Here is a 19255-nt window from a genome sequence, read left to right as displayed (position 1 = left end):
AATAGGTAGACTGATTAGAGCAGACAGACTGCTCTCAGAAAGAACATCAGTGCCAGTGGGCCTCATCCAAACAGTCAAAGGCTCAACTAGAACAAAATGTCTGACGCTTCTGCTAGCAAGGGGGAGCGCCTCTTGCCTGAGTGAGGACACTGGTCTTTTCCTGCCTTTGGACTCAAACTAAAAAGGCTTTTCTTAGTTCTCAAAATTTCCACCAGCTTCTGTACTGGAATTAAACCACTGGCTCTCCTAGTACTCAAGCCTTTGGGAATCGGACTAGAACTACACCATAAGCTGGCTGCTGGATCAAGATCTTGAAAACTTCTTAGTCTCCATAATCACCCAAGCTAATTCCTTATAATAAATTTCTAAGCGTGTGCATGTGCGCGTGCACACACGCACACACACCTTATTGCCCTACTGACTGTTTCTCTGGAGAACGCTACCCTAGTCCACACCTTAACCTAAATTAACCTGGCACTCCAAGATACCTCCTAGGATAAAACACAAAGACTCATTAAGTGGGAGGGGTACAGGAAACAGGAAAAAAAAAAAAAAAAAGCCTCATGCCCTCTATCAGAGCAAAACAAGTGAAGAAAATTTCAGCTGAGACTGACACTATTTGCTATTCTATTAAAAAGGTAATTCCGTACCTACCACTTTGTTTCTGACCCTTTGTGAAATGACTCAGATCTGCTCTTGTTCTCCAGTTTTCTAGCTGAAGTAAAAATACAACGGCCTGTCCTGGCATCTCCAGACTCTTAACAGGGACACAATTATCCTAATTTTTCTGACACAGCAAACGCTGTTCTACTTGAAAACTACCATGTGCTCTGTCAGCACATGGCCTTTCTCCATCTAAGTAGTGGCCATTAAATATTCAGAATATACCTCCTCCCCCCCACCCCAGCTTCTTGACCCTGTCCCCCATTCAAAACTGATGTGCAGTTTGAGGCTACCCATCAATGTGCACAGTAAATAGCTCACGGTCTCCAAAGAAACAATCTCTGCCAAGGTAGGACATGAGAGACGCAGGAGAAAACATCTTTTATTCCCTCTGGGCCCAACCTAAATCATACCTTTGTGGTGACAATTTTAGAGGCAGGCTGTTAATTTAGCAAGCCATTCTCCCACTTTCTCTCTTCCCTCCCCTACATGTTTACCCTCCATCAAAGATATCTCTAACCCCCTTCCTTCACCCCCAAACCAGTGTATGATGGCCAACAAATATTGAGGAAAGAGTCGTAGCCAAGGGAGAGACTCATCAAAGAGTGGCCGTCTTGTTCTGATCATTCCAAACTGTGAAGGGCTGATGTGACCAAACAGGGGCCCCTGTGACATGCACTAACAGTGGTTACATGTCCCCACCATTTCCTTTTGAGACTTTGAAGTTCCAACAACATTCTTGATCGTCTTCATTTATTCAACTTTAAACACTTAAATGCTTCAAAGAGCATGTGCATGTGCAATGAGACATTGTTAGGCTGAAAATCGAAGGCCCACCTCTCCAAGGCCAAGTTGTTTTGGGCATGATCACAATAATCAGTTTGATTCCAAGTACAGCCAGAACCAAGCAGAACAGAAAGATTTCAGAGATGATAAAAAGGGCTTAAAAAAATTAAAATGAGACAATGTGAAATCTCAATTTCTGAAGACCAATGAATTACTAAAAACAGTGAACTGGCTGTAGAAGCAGTAATGAAGTAATTCCTCTTCTGAGGGAAACTATTTTAAGGTCCCCATGACAAAAGGCAGTAAACAATGAGTTGCGGGTCATTTAAAAAAGCTCCAGAACCAAAGATTTCAAATATCTGTCCTTCTGTGCCTGTATCCTGCCCAACTCATTTCCAAAAGGAACCAGAATCAGATTCCCACCAACGTAAGATTTCTAAGATGCGTCATGTTGGCTTCTGCAGAAACTGCACCTTGTGAAGTAGTCTTTAAAAATTAAAATGAGAAAACCAGAGAGTACAACGATAAGCCACTTTCTCCTCCCACCAATTTTTCTTTGATTTTCTGAGGATTCAAAACAAACACAAAATCATTCGTCTCAGATTCCTGAATTAACCTGACCTCACTTGGTGGCTAATGTGGCCAAGAGCAGATGTTTTTGTACAATTAAAACAGGAAGACTTTTTATCAGCAGGACTTTAGGGCTGTGGTTCCACTGTATCTACTATCAAATACACTAATGGTAGGCTGAAGGTTAGATCAGGAAGTGGAAACATCCACTACAAGGTAACATGACAGATGGTGGGACCCTCGCTAGACTTTAAGGTAGAGTGATTCTATTCTGGCAGGGGAAACCCACATAATCAAGTTTCACACTTATAAAAGTATCACTCTGAATTCAGGAATCAGAGGCATTTGGTTGTAGATACAATTCCATCTGTAGATACTAACTTTAAATTGAGAGAAGAAAAAACACTCACTGCATTAATATTATGGGTTGGGGTTTCTTATGCGATTCCTAAATCCACCCACTACTTTTCTGTTTTGATACAATTGACAGCTGTGATAAGAAGACTACCACAGCTGTGGCTCAGATGCGGGCTTTTCAGCTTCAGAAAGTCCATCGGTCGTGTAGCTGGCTGTCACTGCTATATCTGTTGCTTGCAGAGGCCTCAGAGTTCTGGGTTTGCCGAGTAGAGTCCTCACCATTTAAGCTCTTCCTACACACAGGACACGTGTCATGCTGCAACAGAAGGAAATCGGTCCATGTAAACAGCCTGACCTGAGAAGCCAGAGGTGCTAAACACTTAAGAAACCCTAAGAGCTGGCAGGCCGAAAGACAAAAAGGGCATGCACTCTCGCACAGTACACACTGGGCTCAAAGATGGAACACCAGCACATGTTCAAATGGACCTTGAAACAGAAATGACAGAATTCCAGGCCAGGAGCTTAACAACAACTACCACACGTCACCAAACAGAACTAACCACATACGGTGACCTGACATGGTCTACAGCAAGGGTTAGGAAACTTTTTGTGAAGGAACTGGTAATAAATATTTTAGACTTGGCAGGCCATACACAACCACTCAACTCTGCTGAGGCAGCACAAAGGTAGCTGCAGACAATTGGTAAACAAATGAGCATAGCTGTGTTCCAATGAAACTTCCTTTACAAAAACAGGTGGCAGGCCCGAGACCTGTAGGCTGTGGTTTGGTAACCTCTGGTCAGAGAAGTTTCCAAACATAAGAGTGATCTAAAAAACAGTGACGGCACCAGCAGGAGTTAGGAAGGGACTAAAAATCTGCTCTCCTTGGCTCTCTGTTAACCCGGGACCACCTCCCGCCCTGCCCTGCCCCAGAAGATGTGGCTGGCAGAGACAGCCCATCACACATGAGAGCCGGCTGTACTCACCAGTTCTAACCACGGCACAATACAACTGCTGTGGAAAAAGTGGTTGCAGGGTAACTGCCGGACTTCCTCTTCAACTGTGTAATCTTCTTTGCACACTGGACACTCTAAACCCATATCTGTTGGAGGAGGAAATGCCTTCTAAAGTAAGCGAGCAAAAAGAAGGAAGAAAAAACTAGTCCAGAGGAATGCGTAAGAAAAGATACAAAGTGTACCCTAGGTGGAGGTAGGAAGCACAAACTGCGCTTCACCATGGGGGAGGAGCTGGGAGTAGAAAGGGACTTTTGTGAAAAGGAGGATCGACGAACGGGCTTAGTCCAGAAAGGCCTACTTTTCAATATCAAGGCTTGCAAAAAATAAACCGGGGCTTGGATGATCTGTTAAGTAAAACAGGGAAAGCATCTTCCCAGACGTGTGATATCCTTCTGGCAGTTTCTACTCAGGAAACACAGGCAATCTGTCCACTACAACCACGGGATATATCTGAGCAATCTCAGCAGTTCCCAGTCAGTGTCTCAAGCCACTTTAACCCTGCCATTTTCCACATTTCGCGTCCTCTTTCAGAGTGGTTGTCCTAAAGCCCTCTGGACAAGTTAATTAAAAGCTGCACCAGGAGGTGGTGCTGCAGAATTGCAAAGCCCAAGGACAGCTCAGGCTCCAAGTCCAGAGACAAGAAGCCCTCTGTGAGGAAATGGCTACACACTAACCTGGGAGTACCAGGCAGCAAACTCCGGGTCTCCCAAGTCTGGCTAATGATACCAGCTCCTCCTCTCCAATGGCCAGCATGTGCTACATACATGCCCATAGCACTCAAGGGCCCGGAATAATAAGACTACCAAGAGTCACTCCTTCCTCTCCACTCTTATCTAACACCTTTACCTCAATTCCACCTTTTATTTCTTATGACTGCTCCACTGGAACAGCCTCCCAGGAAGTAGGTACCCTTGACCCCAGCCTTCAACCCTCCAAATTTATCCTATGCTTTGCAAGCAGCTCACTTCCCCTAATACTAGCTTCAGAGCAGACCCCCAGCTGGCACCTCAAAATCACCAAATTCAAAATGAAAACCATCACATCACTTCCATCCCCAAACCCCACTAGACCAGGGGTGGGGGTGGGGAGGTGGTTACAAGCCTCCACCCTGATAGATGGCAGCACCGCCTCTTGTAGTTCCTGAGCTGCAAAATCTGACAGTCATCTTTGACCCTTTTCCCTCTTTTATCCCATTAGGCAATCGGTGATGAAAGCCTTTCTTGAAAGTGATATTGAGTCTACCCTTCCCCATCTGTTAGCATTGCCACTGTCACCTGCACCCCGCCTGGATGTTGCAACAGCTCCTTGAATCCCCGTTTCTGCTTTCTTTGCCTTCCAATCTATTTGAGATACTACCTCCAGCCGAATCTTCCCTAAAGAGCACCTAAATTCCCCCAATCCTCCATTTGGGGACCTATAAAACTTGCCTGCTACCTAAAACATCCAGCCCTAACTACTCTGCCAGTTTCAACGTCCGCTCAAACAAGGCCTTTCTACCCAATCATACCTCCCATGCTCCCAAACCAGACTGCATTTCAGGGTTCATCAGGCCACTCTCCTTTTCCCTGGTCCAGACACTATGCCCATGCTGACATTCTCACACTGGTTCATACTCTTCCTTGAACAGAATGACCTCTCTGAGATGGCCTATCCTGTCTTTTAAATCTTCTGACTCTAAACTGGAATTTGTAGTGCAAGAAACTCCCAGTTCGAAATAATGTTCCTTGTCACTAAATTCCTTCAGTGCTTAAAAGTAAAAAAACTGTATCTAATGTACCTGACTGTATCTGACAGAATAAATGTGAAACAAATTCTCAGCCTCCAATTTTTTTTCTCTTCCTCAGTATCATCCACTCAATACTATTTTTGATACTGTTTTTTATGTGTATTCATTTTAAAGAGAGAGAGAGAGAAAGGGAGAGAGACAGAGAGGGAGGGAGACAGGACCCAAGCAGGTTCCGGCTGTCTGCCCCGAGCCCAATGTGGGGCTTGATCTCACCACTGTGAGATCATGACCTAATCTGAAATCAAAAGTCAGATGCTTACCTGACTGAGCCACCCAGGTGCTCCTGTACTGTTTTCTAATCATTTAGTTGAGTTTTGCTTCCCCTAGTAAGTTCTTCAAAAAATCAAGTCTTGGGGTGCCTGGGTGCCTCAGTCAGTTAAGCGTCTGACTCTTGATTTCATCTCAGGTCATGATCTTACAGTTCATGGGATCAAACCTCATGTCAGGCTTGGGATTCTCTCTCCCTCTCTCGGCCCCTCCACAACTCGTGCACGTGCGTTCTCTCTCCCTCTCTCACAAATAAACTTAAAAAAAAAAAAAAAAAAAAAAAAGACTAACCCTAAATGAAAAGGTAGGCCCTATCTTCCACTTACAGCACCAAGTAGCAATTTTAGTTAGGAGTGCTACAGCTTCACCTGAAGATCCTTAGTACAGGAAGGTGCTGCGATTTTGAACGGAGATCAGATTTGACAGAAGAAGTATGGAAATGAACCTACCAACTTGTTCCTGAGTTACTGTCACTGTTGGAAGAGATGTGATCTTTTCTTTGTCAGCCGGGGGAGGCCCTGTGTTTTCCAGTTGTCCTAAAAGCTACAAAAAAGGAAAAAGAAAAAGAAGAAGAAGTGGCAGACATCCTACCATCCCTGGGGAGGGAGCTGCTCCAGCTGAGAACAAACAGTGCATATATTAGAAATGTTAGTTGCTCTTACTTCTGCAAGGCTCTGAGAGGCTTGGGTTTCCCCTTTCCTGCTGCCGGAACACTTGTAATTGCTTTACAATTTCAGAGTGACATCAGTATAACCCTACAGACAAACCCATCATTGCAAGGCCCACCTTTGGGCATAAAGCAATTTCAGAGGCAGCATAAGGGTTGTGATGTCAGGAGTAAAATTAAAACTGAACAAAAGGTAATACTTAACTGGTCTAAAAACTTCATTCTGCTGGAAGAAATAAAAGGGTGAGAGTATGGAAAGTAGCATCAAGTAAGCCAAGAAATAGGTAAATTACTGCCTATGAGAAGATTTGGATATAAATGACATGCTTTCTATTCTCAGCAATCCACAAGGGAAATGAAAACTATTTAAACTAAAATAAACATAAATAAGTGGAAGCGATTATATATGTCATGGGAATACCTTTTTCTCTGCTTCCTTCCCCTACTTTGCTCCATCTAGCAGAAATCCCTGCTTCAAACATGTGAGGAGACCCTCCTTTTTTGTGAAGTAGTTGTTAACAGGATCCTCACAGGACTGAACAAGAGGCCAAAAATACAAAATACTGTTTGTTACAGGAGAAGTCTTTTCTTCCTACAGAGGTGAAACCATCTTCTAGAAAATCCCTAGGACCTCGAATGTACATGGATGCTAAACTAAACCCGTAAACCATTCATCCCTTCAGTAAAATGGAAACCCACAAGCTCAAAATATTAGGGAAAGCAGAGTGACTGCCATTCAGAAAGTAGCAGAAGGAAAGCAGGAAGCCTGTGGAACCATGAGACACACTGAACAGACACCCTCAAAAGGCAGCTCCTCACCTGGGTTACAATGGCATCAAGCCCTGTCTGACCCCAGGCATAGTCCCCAGGGTTGGAGTGCAGCATCCCGCTCCTATACATGAGATGAGACAGACAGCATTAGACGGAGTGACCAGGCTCTGCCTCACACCACAGAAAAAACTGGGAGATCCCGTTCTCTCTCAGAGCTGGAAAGTCACTAGTTCTCTAAAATCAAGTGGCAAAGAACTTCTCGGTATTTTTAAGGTCAAAGAGATTATCCAGAAGTCGTCTCTTACTCTCTTTAAGGAATTTTTACTTAATCGAATAGAACATAAAATGTGAAGCTACCTAAAATACCACATGACACACCAGAGCGAAAAGAGTGACTCATTGCCTATTGGCTAAGAAAAGTTTGTCTTCTCTACGCCCATGTAGAGTAAATATAGATGGAGCTGCTTTTTAAGGAGACTTTTCCCTCTGTGACTGGCCAAAATCTGTAGCAGACTTCCCTCATTCGAAGAGGCTGCCCACAGTCCTGGACAATGAGGAGCTTTCAAGGAGAGAAGCGGCCACAGTGGTCTCTGAATCACAACCTAGAGCAATTACAAAAGGGACTCGGCAGCCCCTCTTTTTGGAGCTGCTGGTGCACTACCCTGGATGACAGATGTCCAAGCTCTTTGGCTGGAACGTGTTAAAAGAAACTAGAGGCTGGAAAATAGGGTAACTGAGTGGAAGGACCGAGGACCCTCTGAGCAAAGGAGGCTTCCGAGGCGGAGTCGGAAGTGGTATGTGATTGCCTAGACAAGAAGAAATTCCATCTTAACTTCTATCATACTTAAGTGACACTCTGATACTGAAATACAGCCTTTTATTTCTCCTGAGATACCTTCTTACTTTAAGAATTTCGGCAATTCTTAAGGAATAAAATCTTTCCGTACAACCTAGAGAAGAAACTTGCAAGTCAGATACCAGCTTGGCAGGGACTATCTCATTCCCCTCTCAACACAACTCTCAAACCAGAATATGAACCAAACCCGACACATCCAGTGCCCAGACATCCTGGGGGACCAGGATGGTCCTCAGGAGACTGAACAATAAAAAAATAAGTTCTGATTAAGTTTGGGCTCAGCAAATAAAGGCAATCTAACAGTCTGCCAATCAAATCTATATACTCACCTATTCAGCTCTTTCTCTTTCTCACAATGGTACATATACCTAAAATGCTGCTGCTCCAGCAAAGTAAGACAGAAGGCAATTCACTACTTACCAGGAAAAAGGATGTGAGGATCCAGGAATTGCAGAATTTGCAAAGAATCCTGCAAATATCTGCTGTATTATGCTGTTGCAGGGGGAAAAAAAATTAGGTAAGACAAGAGACTTATGAAAGTACTCTACAGATATCTATGGCTGACAATCAGCAACTCCTCCAACTACCATGGGTCCTCACTTACCATTGTACAAAAGGTAGCACCAGAAATCAGTCAACTACCTGGTAAAGTGCTATTTTGCTATTATGGCTATCTTCCTGAGCTCTGTGATCTTATGTATTAATAGATTTTTGTGAACTAGGCTTGAAATGAATCTGATTACATGGTGTAGTTTTCCAGCTATGTTCCTTGGACCTCTGGCAACAGTATTAGGCTGAAAAGGATGCTAAACCACTGGGATTTAGGCCCAGGCCGTAAACAGTAATGCCATTTTTATGTGTTTTACACATTGGGTTTCTACATGAGATATTATTTAAAGAGCCCTGTAAAAAATTTTTTCAGAATAATTCCATTTTACAAACATTTAGCAACATACTACATTAGCCCTCAAAAGGTGTTTCAATTGCTTCTAACACAAACACAATCAAATACACACACATCTGACATTTGTCATTCTGAATACTTAAGATGGCGCATCTACTCAGTCCTTTATACTGGTGAACTGATCTTTGTTACCCAGAGAATATGGGCAAAAGAAAAAGACTGAAGAAAGATTTGTTTTGTGAATAATATGCACATTTTTCTTTCTTTCTTTTTAATGTTTATTTATTTTTGAGAGACAGCGTGCAAGTGGCGGGGGAGAGGGCAGAGAGAGAGGGAGACAAAGAATCTGAAGGAGGCTCCAGGCTCCAAGATGTCAGCACAGAGCCTGACATGGAGCTCAGACCCATGAACTGTGAGATCATGACCTGAGCTGAAGTCGGATGCCCAACTGACTGAGCCATCCAGGTGCCCCTTCTCTTTTTTTCTCTGGCTTTATGGAGATATAATTGATATGATACATACTTTTAACCCCTCGGGTCCCACTTTTCTTATTAGGCCAGTCAATACAACAATGGCAGTAGCCAATATTAGACTCTCCCTATCCTAAAGTTCAACAGTAGATAACTAGACTATGTGTTTGTTTTAAAATAATTGCCCACATATTATTTTATGTTCCTCCTTTGAGTGTATGGACTTAGTAATTTAATTCTTTTTTTATTGAGGCATACTTCACATGAACATTATATTAGTTTCAGGTGTATAACATGATTCAATGTCTGTATATATTGTAAATGATCACCACAAAAAGGCTAGGTAACGTTCATCATCATAGTTACAACACATTTTTCTGTGTTTATAAGTTTTAAGATCTATTCTCTTAGCAACTTGCAAATATGTAATAATTATTAACTATAATGCTGTAATTACCTATAATTAGTATAAGGAACTATAATCTCTTTGCAGTTTTGATTTGCATTTCCCTGATGATATAGTCACAATGCTGTACATTACATCCCCATCATTTATTTTATAACTAGAAGTCTGTACCTCTGGACCTCCTTCACCTATTTCACCCACACCCTACCCCCTACCTCTGGCAACCACCTATCTATTCTCTTTATCAATGAGCTTTTCTTTCTCTTTTTCCTTTTTTTTTTTTTTTTTTTTTTACAATTCCACATATAAGTGAGATCATATGGCATTTGTCTTTTTCCATCTAACTTATTTCGCTTATCACAATATCCTCAAGGTCCATCCATGTTGTTGAAAATGACAAGATTTCATTTCTTTACGGCCAAATAATATTCCTGTGGGCGTGTGCTGTGTGTGTGGGGTATATATTTATACAAAACACATTTTCTTTAACCATATCCATCAACAGACACAGGTTGTTTCCATGTCTTGGCTATTATAAATAACACTGCAATGAATACAGGAGTGTATATATCTTTTTGAATTAAGATTTTCATTTTCTTTAGATAAATATTCAGAAGCGGAATTGCTGGATCATATGGTAGTTCTATTTTTAACTTTTTGAGGAACCTCCATACTGTTTTCCACACTGGCTGCACCAAATTTACATTCCCACCAAGAGTGTACAAGGGCTTCCTTTTCTCCACATCCTTGGCAACACTTGTTATTTCTTGTCTTTTCGATAGTAGCCATTCTAACAGGTGTGAGGTGACATTTCACTGTGGTTTTGATTTCCAATTCCCTGCTTACTGATGTTGAGCACACTTTCATGTACGTGTTGGCCATCTATATGTCTTCTTCAGAAAAACAGCTATTCAGGTCTTCTAATCCATTTTTTAATCAGATTGGTTTTCTTTTCTTTTTCTTTTTTGCATTATATGAGTTTTTTCTATATTTGGGTTATTAACTCCTTATCAGATTTGCAAATATTGTCTCCCATTCAGTAGTTTGCCTTTTCATTCTGTTGACGGTTTCCTTTGCTGTGCAGGAGCTTTTTAGTTTGTTAGCCTGTCTATTTTTGCTATTGTCGCCTTTGCTTTTGAAGTCAGATCCAAAAAAAATCATTTCCGGATCAATGTCAAGGAGCTTACTGCTTACACTTTCTTCTAAAAGGTTTATGGTTTCAGGTCTGACAATCCATTTTGAGTTAATTTTTATGTATGGCGTAAGATAGTGGTCCAGTTTCATTCTTTTGCATGTAGCTGTCCAGTTTTCCCAATGTCATTTGTTGAAGAGACTGCCTTCTCCCCACTGTATATTCTTGGCTCCTTTGAGTTTATTTCTGAGCTCTCTATTCCATTCCACTGATTTAGATGTCTGTTTTTATACCAATACCATACTGTGACTTACTTCTTGACAATGGAGTATGAGAGGACAACTTTCAAGATTAGTCATAAAAAGCATTGTGGCTTCCTCCTTTCACTCTCTCTTAAATCACTTTCTTGGAAAAGTGCCACGTAAAGCAGTCCTGTGAAGACCCACATGATAAGGAACCGAAGCCGCCTCCCAATGGCCAGAACTAACTTGCCAGAATATGAGTAATTCTCAGCTGATCCTTCAGATGACTGCAGTAACAGCCAATGTCTTAACTGTAAGCTCATAAGACACTGGGCTAGAACCACTCAGCTAAGCTGTCCCAAATTCCTGACCCAAAGAACTTATGAGATGATTAATGTTTATCTTCAGTCACTAAGCTCTAGTGTAATTTATTATACAGCAATAGATAACTAATCCAGATTTTGATGCCTAGAAGTATGTTCTGTTGTAACAAAAACCTGAAATGTGGGAGTAGATTTAGAACCCAAAAGAAGGTATAAGTTAGGACTGTGAGATGAGTATCAGTGAAAGTCTGAACAGCCTTGAAGAAACAGTAGAAGTATCATGGCCTTTGAGGAAGTTATGAGTGAGAGCTTAAGTGAGAAAGATCTTGGAAACTGGAGGGAAAGTGATCCTTGTAATGTAGTAGCAATAACAATATGTAAAGTAGAAGTTGTGGCTCATGAACTGGGTGACAGTCTAGCCAGTGAGATGTCCAGGCAAGAAGGCAGAAGGTACCTCTTGGCTTCTTCTTGCTGCTTACATTAAAATGCAAGAGAGGGATAAATTAAAGGGAAAGATGGTTAAAGTTTATTTTATTTTTTAGTAATCTCTATACCCAATACAGGCTCAACCTCACAACCCGGAGATTAAGAGTCGAATATTCTTCCAATTGAGCCAGCCAGGTGCCCCTAAAGAGGAGGATAGTTCAACAAAAAGGAGTTAAGACTAAATAATTCTGAAAATTCCCAGCCTCTCCAGATGGTTAATGATACTAAAATTAAGAAATGGCTTCCAAGCAAAGATCAAATCTATCCAGGGCATGGCCAAAGAAAATGGTTAATGAGGAAGTCTAGCATGTGGTTACCAAAGTTCTTTGTTAAGGCCTCAGAAAGATCTACATAGCCTAAAGAACTATTCAATCAAACAACTGGGCTTCCAAGAGGCCTAAGGGTGTTGTATTAGTTCCCAAGGACTACTATAACAAATTCCCACAAATATACAGCTTAAAAAGAAAGGAATTTATTCTCTCATAGTTTTGGAAGCCAGATTCTGAAATCAAGATGTTGTTAGGGTTAGTTCCTTCGGAGGCTCTCAGGGAAAACCTGTTCCATGCCTCTCTCCTAGCTTGTGGTGGTTCCCAGCAATCCTTGCTATTTCTTGGCTCTTAAACACTTTAATCTCTGCCTTGGTTGTCATGTGCCTTTCTTTCCTGCGTCTTCTGTATCCAAATTTCTCTAAGAATACCAGCCACTGGATTTGGGCCCACTCTAACTCATTATGATCTCACCTTTAACTTGATTACATTTGTAAAGACCTTATGCCAAATAATACCACATTCACAGGTAGTGGGGTTCAGGACCTAAACGTATCTTTTTTTTTTTTTTTAATTTGTTTATTTTATTTATTTATTTTCATCTTCAGTTATTTTTGAGAGAGACAGCAGACAGACAGAGTGTGAGCAGGGGAGGAAGAGAGAGGGAGGGAGACACAAAATCCAAAGCAGGCTCTAGGCTCTGATCTGTCAGCACAGAGCCCAACGCAGGGCTCAAACTCACAAACTGAGATTATGAGCTGAACTGAAGCCGGAAGCTTAACCAACTGAGCCACACAGGCTCCCCTGGACCTAAACATGTCTTTGTGGAGAATACAATTCTACCCACTACAAGTACTGTCCCTTAGCAATACCAGCAGAAGCCCAAAGCAGAAAGGAGATGATCTCTGGAAAAGATATGTGGGTGTGGCTTTTTCCTAAAGGCATGAATCTCAGTAACATTCATAAGAGACTCTAAGTTTTAAAAAGAAAACACTGCCAGCTTAAATTAAAAGGTACAGAGGCAAAACTAAATGAAAAGAAGCCTCTTGGGCCCTTAAAACTCTAGTGGCAAGAAACAGACTAAGAAAACTATGCAGCTGCAAACCTGGACTACTTTTCATGGAAAAGAAAAGATAACTCACAAGGTGAAACCAAGAGCCTAGGAGGAGGAAACAAGAGCCACAGAGCAGCATTCCTGGGCAAAAGGAGAACTAAGTCCTAATCAAGGAACTGCCAACATTTATACAGATAACATCAGAACTGCTATAAATCAGTGACTTCTTGGTGCCTCTCATTTTCTCCCTTTTTAAATAGGAATCTCGGGGTGCCTGGGTGGTTAGTCGGTTAAGCCTCCAACTTCCGTGCAGGTCATGATCTCATGGTTCGTGGGTTTGAGCCCCATGTCGGGCTCTGTGCTGACAGCTGAGAGGCTGGAGCCTGCTTCGGATTCATTCTGTGTCTCTCCCTCTCTGTGCCCCTCCCCCGCTGTCACTCTGTCTCTCAAAAATAAACAAACATTAAATAGGAACCTCCAAACCTGTTTATTGTATACCTATCCCATCACTGTATGTTGGGTGTGTGAGGAGTAGAAAACTTGTCTCTTTATTTTTTTTTTAAAATTTTTTTTTTTCAACGTTTATTTATTTTTGGGACAGAGAGAGATAGAGCATGAACGGGGGAGGGGCAGAGAGAGAGAGGGAGACACAGAATCGGAAACAGGCTCCAGGCTCCGAGCCATCAGCCCAGAGCCCGACGCGGGGCTCGAACTCACGGACCGCGAGATCGTGACCTGGCTGAAGTCAGACGCTTAACCGACTGCGCCACCCAGGCGCCCCGAAAACTTGTCTCTTTAATTTATAGGTGTTCACATCAAAAGAAACTGTTCTTGAGGAACTATACCCAAGGAGCCTCATCCAAGTGTGGATTTCAACAACCTGGATTTCCAGTGGGAAAAGGCTTTTGTGGATCTTGGGAGGATGCGAGTATATTTTGCACATGGGAGAAATATAAGTAATTTGTGGCCAGAGAGTGAAATACAGTAGTTCTAAAATATGTCTACAAATCTTTAATACTCCTCCTTTCAAGGGGTGGAGTTTAATTCTCCTCCCCTTGAATGTGGGCTAGATCCAGTGACTCATTTCTTACAGAAAAAATATGGCTGAAATGACAGTGTTTGGCTTCCAAGATCAGGATATAAAATACATTATGGTTTCTTTCCTTTTCCTTTCTCTCTCTTGGATCACATACTCTGGTGAAGTCAGCTGTCAAGTCATGAGGACACTGAAAGAGCCCTATGCAAGAGGTCCACGTGGTAAGAAATTAAGGCCTCCTGCCAAGAGCTATGCAAGTGACTTATCTTGGAAGTAGAGCCTCCAGCTCCAGTTGAGTGTTCAGATGCCTAGAGCCACAGCTGATATTTTGAATATAACCTCATGAAACCCTTTACTAGAACCACTTACTTAAGCTGCTCCCAAGTTTCTGAACCTCAGAAACTGTGAGACAGTGTCTGCTAAATTCTGAATAATCTGTTACACAGCAATACATAATATACCCTCCTTGCTGCCTAAGAACTAGAAGAGCAAATTACCGCATGCTTGAACTAACCAGTAAGTAAATAGCAGATATCAACTTCGAGAGAAAGCCTCGTGCCTTGCTCTAACGCTGACCCTGCACAAATGCTTGTGGTTGCCAGGGATGTTTTCAGCTAATGAGCTGCTGATTCCCCTTTCTTGGCTGCTTGTTTCCTGGAAGTCAGATGTTGGTTCCATATCTCTGCAGCAGAAACAGAGAGGCTGCTCAGGGTAGCTTCAGCAAGTCTAAGAGCTATTGTGAGGAGATTATCTTCAGCTGATACACGCAATATTTACACTGAATTCTGCTGTTAAAAACATAAAATCTTGGGGCACCTGGGTGGCTTAGTCGGTTGAACATCCGACTTCGGTTCAGGTCACAATCTCACGGTTCATGGGTTTGAGCCCCACGTCAGGCTTTGTGTTGACGGTGCAGAGCCTGCTTCAGATTCTCTGTCTCCCTCTCTTCCTCTGTCCCTCTCTCTCTCTCTCTCAAAAATAAATAAACATAAAAAAAACACATAAAATCTTCTCTTACTAAAAAAGTAATAGGTAGCTAAAATGGGGATGGGAGGGAGTGTGATGTGTGTGTTTAATCCACAGATGATAAAAAAAACAATCCACAGAGTGCAGAAGGGAAGACACAGCTAAGAGGAGGTAAGAGTCTTCACCTTGTTTCCAGAGCTGTCCTTTCTCGAGGTTTTCCTCCTTGTTCTGGGGTTGTCCTTTCTGTCTCCTCTGCTTATTCCTCCTTATCTTCCAAATTTCTAATCCATCAGGCTTGGGCTCAATTCTCTGAGCTCTTCTATTTACTGTCTTGACTCTTTTGACAAATTTCACCCAGTTTTATAATTTTAAATACCATATACAAGCCACATTTCCAAATTTTACCTCCATCCAAGACTTCTGCCCACTCAACACCACTTGAATGTGTAATAAGCACCTAAACTTACCATGTCCCAAGCTGAACTCTTAAATTTTCTCCCCCAAATCCATTCCTCGTGTTCCCCATCTCCGCTGATAGTGACTCCAGAGTTGCTCAGACCAAAAACCTTAGTGTCATCCTTAACTCTGTTTTACCTCATATCCAATCTGTTAGCAAATCCTATTATGCCCATTGTCAAACTATATCTAGAATCCAACCATTTTTCACTACCCTCATCCAAGCCACTGGCATCTCTAGCTTACATTAATGCAACTGCCTCTTAAATGATTTATCTGCTTCTGACCTTGCCCTTATACTCTTTGCAGCCCCCCATTCTATTCTCAACATAGCAGTCAGAATGATCATTTTAAGACACAAGTTAGACTATGTCATTTCTCTGCCCTAAACTTTCCAATGGGTTTCCACTGCACTCAGAATAAAAGCCTTTACGGTAGTCTGCCAGGCTCTACAGGATCTAATACTCTTCTCCCCATCCCCACACCCAGCCTACTTCTCTGTGATCTTACCTCCTACTCCTCCTCTCACTTACTCTGCTCCAACTGGCCTCTTCTTATGGGCACATTCCTGGCTCATTACCTCACTTCATTTATGTCCATTCAAATGCCTTCTCAATAAGGCCTTGTGCTGACTACGCTTTTTGAAACTTTACACTCCATAATCTCCCTTCCTCTTTTTTCCCACAGAATTTACTACTATTTAGCAGTCTACTGATTTAACTTATTTTGCTTGTCTGACTTTCCCATTAAAAGCTCCACAAGGACAATAAACTTTTGACTGTTTTGTTCACTACTGTACAGTCACTACCTGGAATAACATTTGGCAAAGTAATATACAAGTGTTTGTTGAATTAATTCAATGACTCCAAGATGGAGCCCAGAATTATACTGAATGACATACACAATCTATTAAGATTAAAAAAAAAAAGAGGATTATAAAATAGGAAAATAGGTACAGAATGATTCCTTTTCAGTTATACAGACATAGGTATGATATTTAAAAAGTTCCACAAGATTATGCATCAAGGTGTAACTGTAGCTATTTCTGGGTAATGCTGCCTTTTTAATAAAAAAAAATAATAATAAACCCCACCCTAATATTTTTAAATAACCAAAAAAGCTAATTTTTAAAATGTGAGTAGTGATCAGTGGTCAGAAAACTATGGTCTCAAAACCTAGGGTTAACTTCATGAGAACTTATTTTTAAGGAAGCAAACCTTAGAAGTAATGTGCCCTGTAAAGTGATTCAGAGATAGCTGATCAAAACACTAGGCTAAAATGTAACCATAAAAAAACAAATGTTAAAGGAGTACAACACACTAAAAGACAGGTCTTACTATAATAAATGTAAAGTAATAGGCAGTAATCCCTAGGAAGTCTGGAAAGTATGATTGTGTGAGTGTTGATCTAATACAGACAAGGAAAAGAACTGACAAGTATAAATATTTTGCCATCCTAAAAAAATAATCTTTAAAGGTGAATAATTCCTTATACTTGTCACAATGAAATGTGAATTTCTCATTCACACTGAATGAAATTTCTCCTGAAGACTATGCAATCTCCCTTGTTTATTCTACACATACCATGCAACCACCGAATTGCTTTTGATTTCTTCTTATCAGAGAAATTCAAAGACAGCACTATGCTAACAAGCAGAAATGAGTTTTCCAGTCACTGAAACATAACACCCCCAGGAGCAAATTAATAAATTAGTCTTCTGGCACAGGTCAGATTCATTTAAGGTTAGATAAGAAGAGCTAGTCTATTCAGCACCTGATTACAACTGGATAAACTGTCATTTGAAAGCTGCAGATTAGAGGAAAGAGCACACACTTTAGGCATGCTCAACAAATATCTGCAGTATGAATGAACAAAGTGAGATCTACCCTTCTTTACATTTGCAAAGAGGTTCCACTCATGTCATTGAAAAAGCCAAAGGAAACATCTCACTTCAGGCTAACTCCCTAAATTGGTGTGAGGAACACATGAATAATCCTACAAAGGCTAATTAATCTCTGAGATCTGATTTTTTTTTTCAACGTTTTTTATTTATTTTTGGGACAGAGAGAGACAGAGCATGAACGGGGGAGGGGCAGAGAGAGAGGGAGACACAGAATCGGAAACAGGCTCCAGGCTCCGAGCCATCAGCCCAGAGCCCGACGCGGGGCTCGAACTCACGGACCGCGAGATCGTGACCTGGCTGAAGTCGGACGCTTAACCGACTGCGCCACCCAGGCGCCCCTGAGATCTGATTTTTTAAATGACAAATACTCTGTCTACAGTGGAATCAGTGGAATGAACAGGAGCCTGAGATGTAGCCCACAGAAACCCCCAGTTGAAAACCTGATGAGCAAAATAAAAAGTTATACTCCTCTCAAATCAACAGGACAAACCATCATCAGGAAGAAACCAAGCTAAAATCTAACCAAAAAGAAATCTATAAAATAACTAACTGTAATGTGTTTTCAAAACATAGGGTGACATATAATGACAACTATGGCAATGGAGTAATAATCATGTAGAACAATCAGGGTACACCTGCTAAGATGGCAGAATAATAGGACCCTAGATAATACGACCAACAAAGATATGTTGTGCTCCATTTACGTTTACATGAAGGAAAAGAAAAAGAAAGTGAACGAAAAACTTTCAAGTACTACTTACTGACATATTGGTATGTATGCTTTGGAAGGAAAGTTTCTGAGCAAAATATGGAAATGCCTAATTCTTTTCTTAAAAAAAATTGGGAAGACTACAGAATACTGTTAGATTTGTTTATATATTATAATATACTTATATATATAAATACATATAATATATAAAAAAATATATAATATATATTATATTTATATATAAATATAATATGTATATAATATATATTTTTGAACATATATAATCCTACCAAATACAAATATCATCACTTCTGCAATATTCTGGCTTCAATATTTAACTGGCCTTATAACCTCATGCAATTTACCTAACCTCTCTATGCCTCAGTTTCTACTGTAAAATGGAGTCTCAAAGTAACTTCTCCATGGGTTATAGTGAAGAGTAAACAAAAAACTACCTGTAATGCACTCAGACTAGCACCTGGCACAAACTCTTAGTCATACTTACTACTAATGCATGTATTACATATACCTCTTAGAAACATAATTCCAATTATCCACTCATTCAACACAAATATATTTAGTATCCACTATAAAACAGACACTACTCTAAAACCTGGGAACAGAGATGAATAAAACACCACCCTAGACCATTAGCCCCAGAAGTATCTGAAAAGGTTGTAAGAGATCTATCTGGTCCCTGAAAAGATGCCAGGCTCAGACGGAACTACAGGTAACTTCTATCAAACCTTTAAGGAACAGATAATTCCTATGTTATTTAAACTATTCCTAAGCATAAGAAAACAGCAAAATTTTCCAGGTCATTTTATCAAACTAACAAAATCTTGATACCAAAATGTAATAGAAAGAACACACAAAAAATTACCACCCCCCCTTATGAACAGATGCAAAAATAAAAAAAAATTTTTTTTTTCAACGTTTATTTATTTTTGGGACAGAGAGAGACAGAGCATGAACGGGGGAGGGGCAGAGAGAGAGGGAGACACAGAATCGGAAACAGGCTCCAGGCTCTGAGCTATCAGCCCAGAGCCCGACACGGGGCTCGAACTCACGGACCGCGAGATCGTGACCTGGCTGAAGTCGGACGCTTAACCGACTGCGCCACCCAGGCGCCCCGCAAAAATCAAAATAAATAAATAAATGGA

At 41.1% G+C, this 19255-nt stretch overlaps 1 protein-coding gene and 1 long non-coding RNA gene across 3 annotated transcripts in view; one reads left to right on the top strand and one right to left on the bottom strand.

Moving 5' to 3' along the window:
* The first annotated feature begins 385 nt into the window (after positions 1–385).
* LOC121021801 (uncharacterized) lies at positions 386–17311 on the top strand. The gene is made up of 3 exons (XR_005786685.1): positions 386–527; positions 13750–13752; positions 17300–17311. It is a non-coding gene; the product is annotated as an uncharacterized LOC121021801 (long non-coding RNA).
* The window catches only part of RNF115 (ring finger protein 115), an 84718-nt gene continuing 66858 nt past the window's right edge, over positions 1396–19255 (bottom strand). The window contains exons 6-10 of one of the 2 annotated variants that reach the window (XM_040462465.1): positions 8160–8231; positions 6932–7004; positions 5895–5988; positions 3363–3478; positions 1396–2692 (exon numbers count right to left, since the gene is read on the bottom strand). In XM_040462465.1, coding sequence (XP_040318399.1) covers positions 2561–2692; positions 3363–3478; positions 5895–5988; positions 6932–7004; positions 8160–8231 — 487 coding nt within the window. In that variant the 3' untranslated portion in view covers positions 1396–2560. The remainder of the gene's footprint in view (positions 2693–3362; positions 3479–5894; positions 5989–6931; positions 7005–8159; positions 8232–19255) is intronic. The other variant, XM_040462464.1, reaches the window with a different exon arrangement.

This window comes from Herpailurus yagouaroundi, unplaced genomic scaffold, assembly GCF_014898765.1.
Source record: "Herpailurus yagouaroundi ecotype Mexico unplaced genomic scaffold, PumYag 322, whole genome shotgun sequence".
Taxonomy (NCBI): Eukaryota; Metazoa; Chordata; class Mammalia; order Carnivora; family Felidae; genus Herpailurus; species Herpailurus yagouaroundi.
This window is presented reverse-complemented; position numbering and strand designations above follow the sequence as displayed.